Source organism: Populus euphratica, unplaced genomic scaffold (assembly GCF_000495115.2).
Source record: "Populus euphratica unplaced genomic scaffold, PopEup_1.0 scaffold6.1, whole genome shotgun sequence".
NCBI classification, from domain to species: domain Eukaryota; kingdom Viridiplantae; phylum Streptophyta; class Magnoliopsida; order Malpighiales; family Salicaceae; genus Populus; species Populus euphratica.
Genome location: NW_011499849.1, coordinates 2,346,427 through 2,353,557, shown reverse-complemented (window position 1 = coordinate 2,353,557; position 7,131 = coordinate 2,346,427). Strand labels below are relative to the sequence as shown.

General features: G+C 37.6%; 1 protein-coding gene across 2 annotated transcripts; it reads left to right on the top strand.

Moving 5' to 3' along the window:
- The first annotated feature begins 1,086 nt into the window (after positions 1 to 1,086).
- Positions 1,087 to 6,850, top strand: LOC105120568 (QWRF motif-containing protein 2-like). 2 transcript variants are annotated; one of them, XM_011018826.1, is made up of 6 exons: positions 1,087 to 2,891; positions 4,426 to 4,545; positions 4,994 to 5,110; positions 5,204 to 5,293; positions 6,221 to 6,328; positions 6,506 to 6,850. In XM_011018826.1, the coding sequence occupies exons 1-6, from the start codon at positions 1,452 to 1,454 to the stop codon at positions 6,578 to 6,580; spliced, it is 1,950 nt and encodes a 649-aa protein (XP_011017128.1). In that variant the 5' UTR covers positions 1,087 to 1,451; the 3' UTR covers positions 6,581 to 6,850. The 2 variants fall into 2 exon arrangements, with proteins under 2 accessions (XP_011017128.1, XP_011017129.1); XM_011018827.1 differs by lacking the exons at positions 4,994 to 5,110; positions 5,204 to 5,293; positions 6,221 to 6,328; positions 6,506 to 6,850 and adding an exon at positions 3,378 to 3,484 and having other exon boundaries at positions 4,426 to 4,537.
- The last annotated feature ends 281 nt before the right edge of the window (positions 6,851 to 7,131 follow it).

The window sequence follows — 7,131 nt, the reverse complement described above, 5'->3', positions numbered from 1 at the left end:
TTAATATATTTCTAAATAAAAAATATTTTAAAAATATAAAAAAATTATTTTAACATATTTAACGTAAAAAAATACTTTAAAAAAGAATGCAATCACACTTCTAAAACCGTCACTAAATTAATACTATTTTTCCCTTACTGCAGATGTCTTTGTCCTTCCCGCGGTAATGACGACTTTGAGGATCACCTTTTATTTTATGCTAAGCAATCAAGTAATTTTTTTTAAAAAAGAAAAGGGCTCAATCCAAGTGTGAGTGCTTCACCATGATAAACTCATCAATATACTGAAGACGAAGGTACGAGGTTTAGTTGTGGGAAAAATTGCGTTAACATTAATTTGATACCTTTGTTATACGCACTGTCATTTTAGCAATGCCAGCTTGCATTACCATCAGAGATTTGTCTGTGAACAGTAAACACAGAAGGTAGCTCAGCCCTTTTCCTCGTCTTAACAGTAAAATCTGGCAATCCCAACCGTTGGGGGTATAAAAGGAGGTGAAGAAAAAAACCTGTATAAAAGTCCTGTATTTAGATATTGTTTAATTTTATGGTACAACTGTATTTAAAAAAATAATATTTTTTTAGTTTTAAATTATCTTTTTATTTATATTTTTGAATATATATTAATATCAAAAATAAAATTTTAAAAATAAATAACAAATGCATTATCATAATACATTTTAAAATTAAACCACTTTAAAACACCGCCTCTACTGCTTTTATAAGCACCGGTGAGTCATGCCTCCACCGGACAAAACGGCTATTTTTTCCATAATTCTAAAGAAATCAAAGTTCAGCGCAGTGTCGTATGCGTAACGCCTCTCCGAAGAATGACACGGTGCGCCACTTTTCAGACACCTCCAGGAGCGTACCAAAAAAACCATAAACTCGCTTCCATGTATAGCCACGTCACAAAAACACCACGCTCCCCTTTCCCATATCCAAAAATTACCCCATTCTTAACCACGTCACCGCGCTCCCCTTTTCCATATCCAAAAATACCCCCATTCTTAACCACGTCACCGCCTTAACCCGCGAGTAAGTTATCAAATCTTCAAAAACCATGTTATATATATATATATATATATATATATTCTTGTTTATTAAAAGAAAAAAAGGAAGTTCGAAAACAGAAAAAGCCTAGGACGACAGTTATGCTCCTGAATCTCGCCCAAACAATGCCACCCTCTCTCCTCTCCCACGCCGGCTAAAGGTAACGGTCAGAAGAAAACCTCTCCGGTCACTTTTTTTCTTCTCAAAAGAGAAAAAAATTCATTACAAATTCCCTCACACTCTCACCAAATCGACCCACATTCACTGATATCTCTCCTTAATTTCCTTTATAATCATTCTATTTTTTTTTTTACTTAAAGTCAACTGAAAGGGTTTTAGACAGAAATTAGGGTTTTGAAGAAGAATGGTATCTGAATTGAGTATTGAATTTTCGTTGTTATGACAATGGTAGCTGCAGTTTCAACACCAATAAACCCCAAAACGACATCAACAACTAGAACAACGCAAAGCCAAAACCCAATAAGACCTCCGTTATTACCATCAGACCCCGACAATGCTCTCGCTCCTCGCCGTCCAAAATCCCGAGAAGTCAGTTCTCGATACATGGCATCGGCATCGGCATCCACTACTTCAACGTCAAGACGGTGCGCTTCACCGTCGATTTCACGACGAACAGCGACTTCAACGACTTCCGTTGCTTCCACAATCCAACGGTCACAATCAGTGGAGCGTAGGCGTCCTGCTACACCGAGAACTAACTCTCTTGATTTGAGAATAGGAAATACCAATTGTGGGGTTGTTGAAAGTGGTGATATGACAAATGCCCAGAGAATGTTGATAACTTCAACGAGAAGATTATCGGTGTCGTTTCAAGGAGAGTCGTTTTCGTTTCAATTGAATAAAGCGAAACCAACTCCATCTCCCATTAGTGTAAGAAAAGGAACACCAGAGAGGCGTACAGCAACCACTACAATACCGACCAGAAGAGCTGATCAAGTAGAGAATTCAGGGCCTGTAGAGCAACATCGGTGGCCAGGGAGATTTAGGCAGCCGAATCCAATGACTAGAAGGAGCATGGATTGCACTGATGATAGAAAGAAATTTGCTGGGTCTGGAGTCAATTTGAATGTTGTTCGGGCATTGCAAAATTCAATGGCGGATGACAACAATACCAGCTCATCAATTGAAAGCAGATTGAGTTCTGATTCTAGCACAATCGATTCCACGAAGCCTATTGACGTGAATGGATCTGATGTTCATAGTGAACATCCTTCGGCTTCGGATACTGAGAGTGTATCATCTGGTACTACTTCAGAGAGTAGTGGAAATGCTGTTGGTGTTGCAGGACAGCGGGGGCGTGGGTTTATAGAGCCGGCAAGGTTTTGGCAAGAGACTAATAGTAGAATCAGGCGGCAACCAGAGCCTTGGTCACCAGTTTCTAGGAATAATGGATTGAAAGGACCTACACCGGCCAAACTTATTGCACCAAAGAAGTTTGGAAGTGATAGTCCAGTATCTTCTCCAAAAGGAGTTGTCAATAGTAGGGGACAGATGTCTCCTATTCGTGGTGGGGCGTTACGGCCTGGGTCGCCTAGTAAGTTTGGGATATCATCGGCTGCTGCACGGTCTCCTATGAGGGGAATGAGTCCATCGAGGGTGAGGAATGCCGTGGGAGGTGTTGTGAGTAGTAATCTGAGCAACGTGAATAGTACCCCTTCAATTTTGAGCTTTGCTGCTGATATTAGGAGAGGGAAGATTGGGGAGAATCGGATTGTGGAGGTGCATTTGTTAAGGATTTTTCATAATCGGTTGTTGCAATTGCGTTTTATCAATGCCAGAGCTGATTCTGCTCTGTCTGCTCAGCGGTTGAATGCAAAGGTATGGTCGCTGTTTTCTAGGATTTAGCATCTATTTTCTTTATTGCATGCTTTGTTGTTTGGCAATTACTATCAGTTAATGAATGGCATTGAGTATTTTATTGGATAGGAAACCATAATATCTCTACTCCTTCTCTCATGTAGTTCTTCCATTGATTTCAATTGTCAGTGAGAAGTGCCAATTTTCATGATTGCAGTTTTTATTAACTAAGGGATTTGAGCAAATCTGGGTGGTTAAGTGATGTCTAATAAAAACTGAATCTCTGTCTAGAGGTTGATAGGTGATTGAGAAGTAGTCACGAAAGATGATGGATTTTTTTGCACAATAGTTAGTTATGTGTGAACAAGTAGAAGGAAACTTGCTACTTGTTAATTCATTGAAAAGCGGTTGGGAGGAATTTATAGATTGAAAAAAAATTTGGTGCCGTGTTGACTATAACTGGTGAAGGTTATGTATATTGGCTAATGATATATATGCCTGGTGGAGGTGGGGGAGGAGGCAATTGAAAACCCCTGTGAACATGCTGCTGTAGGAAACTTGCTGCCTGAAAAGCCTAGCATGCTAAATTACAAAGGGAGGCTGATCCAGTGGAGGTGAGGCAATCTCATTCGCTGCTCTGCCCCCATATTTTGGTGTCGGAGTTTGAATGTTTTTGTTAAAAACAGGTGTTTTGGCATTAAATTGCCTTCTAGATACAATCGTTCATCTAGTCTAGTTTTAAATATCATGTATTTGAGGGTGAAGATTTTCTTTTAATATAATAATAAAACAGAGTAGGCGATCAGTGGAATGAAAAATCTGTGTCAAATCTGTAAGAGTTGATTCTATAAGGTTTTGTGTACGGATGCAATTCTAAGGTGAATATAAATTTCTAGAATATTGCTTTTCATCTGCCAACCTAACTTCATAACTATATCATCTTATTGAGCAGCAATCTTTTATATGGGGTTTGATAAGAAATTTTAATTAACAGAGAAATTTTATGGTTCATGAAACCATGTTGACAAGATGTTGAAAATAATATGATGGAGACAGCTGATTCTTCAGTTAGCTTATTCTGATCATTTTGACTGTTCATGGATGCTAGTTTCTCATAATTCTTTCCAGAAGCTTTGGCTAAAAATGACCCCTTCCCCCTGAATTGTAGTTCCCTTTTAAATTGTTTTGACCAAGTCAATTGTGTCATGTGTTATTCACATTTATTATTCATGTGGGATTAAGATTTTTTACTGAAGCCTGTAAGATTGTAATAGCTGGTCCTGTTGGAGAAGATACATGCATTGTAGATGTGTCCATCTATTACTTCAAGCATTTAGTACGATTATGGCCAAAATCAAGCCATTTTAGGATATCTGAACAATTTTAATACCAGGTTTTGTCCATTTTTGGCAATATGATGATTTATGTATGAATTATGCTTACAATTGCCACTCATTTTTATTTTGGTAACTCGTTCCTTATGCAATTTCCTTTAATTCAACCTGTCAAATTATTTAGAGGAATTTTCTTGTCTGATTTTTCTTATCTATACCAGAAAAGCCTGTATAATGCGCATGTAACAACATCAAAACTGTGTGAATCTGTGAGAGCAAAAAGAACAGAGTTGCAATGGCTAAGGCAAAATTTGAAGCTGATTTCCATCCTCAAGGAGCAAGTAAGATACGACTGACTTGATCCCATCATAGAAACACTATGTTTTTCTATGTTGTGTTTTCATTTCAGTATTTATGCAAATTTTACTGGTGTAACTTTTAATTTCTCTTATAATATTTCTAATAATTTGAATTTTAAGATTTGGCATTTATCATTTTAAGCTGATTTTTAAATCCTCTCTGTTTATCACACACATTTTCATATAAACTGACTCTCATTGGGCTGACTTCTTGAATGGATTGTTATAGACTTCCAAACCATATGGCATACTTTCAGCCATGTCATTGCCATGAATGCTATTCAAGGTTCTGTTTTATTAAGGAACAAAGGCCAAAACCAAAGCTTTATTTTAATCGAGATTTATGCATGATTGGAGCTTGAAGTTATTTATTTCTAGTGATTTCTATTTGGGTATTCTCTTTTAAACTAATGACTCATGATTGCTGCAGATGTTGTCTTTAGAAGAACTGGCATTGATTGACCAGGATTACTCCCGTTCTTTATCAGGGGCCATTGAAGCTTTGCAGGCTAGCACACTCCGTTTGCCAATTGTTGAAGGGGCAAGGGTATGTGCCATTTTCCTTCTCTTGATTTTCATTTTTGTTACTTTGTTTCAATTGGGTTTCTGATAATGGCTTATCTGATTCATAATTCTACAGGCAGATGTCCAAAATCTGAAGGATGCTATCTGTTCAGCAGTTGATGTGATGCAGGCAATGGCATCCTCAATATGCTTATTGATATCAAAGGTCACTCAATTTTCCTCTTCCCACTCCTCAAAGTTTTTTTTTTTTTTTTAATTCTATGCCTGTCCACTGTTTGCTTCATACTTGCATTCGTGCTTTTTCCTTTTCAGAATTTTGTTCAGAAAAGAGTTATTGATCCACTTGTTGCAGATATAAACTATGTAATTTGTGATGATAAGCCGGACCCTATACATGCTATCTCACTGCAGTACAACTTATAGTTGGTACCAACACATAGTAAACATGCAGTGCCTTGCCATTTTCAATGAGTAATTGAGTATTGTTCTTCAGGCTTCGGGAAAAGTGTCATTTTTTGCTGCCCAACCTTATTAACATGTATTTAGATCATTTTGTCAAATATTCGTTGTCATAATCACGAAGGACCCTCTGACTCTGGGTTTTTGATTTTGTGTTTTAATGAAGTTGTGACACATGGCATGATGTGCTTTTTGAGCTTTAAATTTTATTCATGTTCAGCTTATGTTGCCCAAAATTTTTGGCTTATCTCATGTTTAAGCCCCTTTTTTTTCTCAATTTGCCAATAGTCCAGTGTATATGCTCAAGATTTTATGAGTTGGGTGGATGGGATTTATAGGATAGAAGCGGCCACTGCACATTGTTTTGCTCTGGGACATTTGGGCCTGCCAGTGAATTCCCCTCCAGAATCCTAACCTTCAAAAGAACCATAAATTTATGGAATTGCCATTAGAATATCATGTCCTGCCAGGAACATAGAAACTTCATTACGACGGCTTTATTTTTGTGTTCATACAACTGAGTGTAAGCTGAATTATGAACAATGTGTTGTAAATTGAATAATGCTTGACAAGATGGCTTCAAATTTCGTCATATCCTTCAGTTTTGTGGGTTGATGCAGTCATTTTCAATGTCTTTAAGAGTTTATTTGTCCTTTGCTTTCACCATTGGTAGGTTGGGGAAGTAAATTCGTTGGTTGCGGATCTTGAAAAACTAACTCAGAAGGAGCGTAACAGGCTTTATCAGTGCAAGGATCTATTGTCAACTATTGCAGCCTTGCAGGTAATTTTGGTTTTTACCTTTACAAAGAATTGAGGAGGTAGATGTAAAATTCATTTCAGTGCCTTTGGTATGCTTATTAGAGGAGCCATCTATATTTCGACCCAATGGATTACTTCTACTCGTACCATTTTCCTGTAATGCTTTTAGCTTTTTAACTGAAAGTGCCCATGTTGCCAGGTGAAAGAATGTAGCCTGAGAACTCATATTTTACAACTAAACCGAGTGTCTTCCAGCCTGACAACACAAGTGTAAAAAGCTCATATCACCTAATTCGTTCCCAAATGCTAACAACATCAAATCAACCCCTTTATCCTGTGATTCAAGGAACCGAGGGGAAAAGTATTGGATGGATAAAGCAGAAGTAGCTATTTTGTATGCATAGATGGCATGAAGTTGCCATTCTCAAAGTCATAATTAGATTGTATAGAGGTAACCTCTCCACTGGGCAGAGTACAGCGCATGTAAATATACACAATGATGTTTCCAATCTCTCTTTTCCAAGTTTCCTCTTTTCTTTTTTTTTGCGTTCTTCAAGTTCTTGTTTGCTACTTGTTTTGTTTAGCTGAGTCTGTGACTTGTGCGATCTTGCATTTGGTGCCCCCACGACGATCTGTTACAGTTTGTTTCTGCGTCCATCAATCTGTTGTGTATTTGCTACATGTTTTCGCATTACTTGATCAGGAGCTAGTGACCCGAATCAAAACCGAGACAAAGAAAGTTGTAGTTCAAAGTTAATAGAAATTTCATTCCACGATTGGAAAGAATTTACTCAGTATTGGGCCCATTGGCTTGAAAATGGATTT

What these genes read in the sequence shown, in the direction of transcription:
- LOC105120568 (XM_011018826.1), top strand. Translation starts at nt 1,452, where the DNA reads ATGACAATGGTAGCTGCAGTTTCAACACCAATAAACCCCAAAACGACA. An exon ending in TTTCCATCCTCAAGGAGCAA is followed by an intron (nt 4,546 to 4,993) that starts GTAAGATACGAC and finishes TGATTGCTGCAG; the next exon opens with ATGTTGTCTTTAGAAGAACT. An exon ending in CAACTATTGCAGCCTTGCAG is followed by an intron (nt 6,329 to 6,505) that starts GTAATTTTGGTT and finishes CCATGTTGCCAG; the next exon opens with GTGAAAGAATGTAGCCTGAG.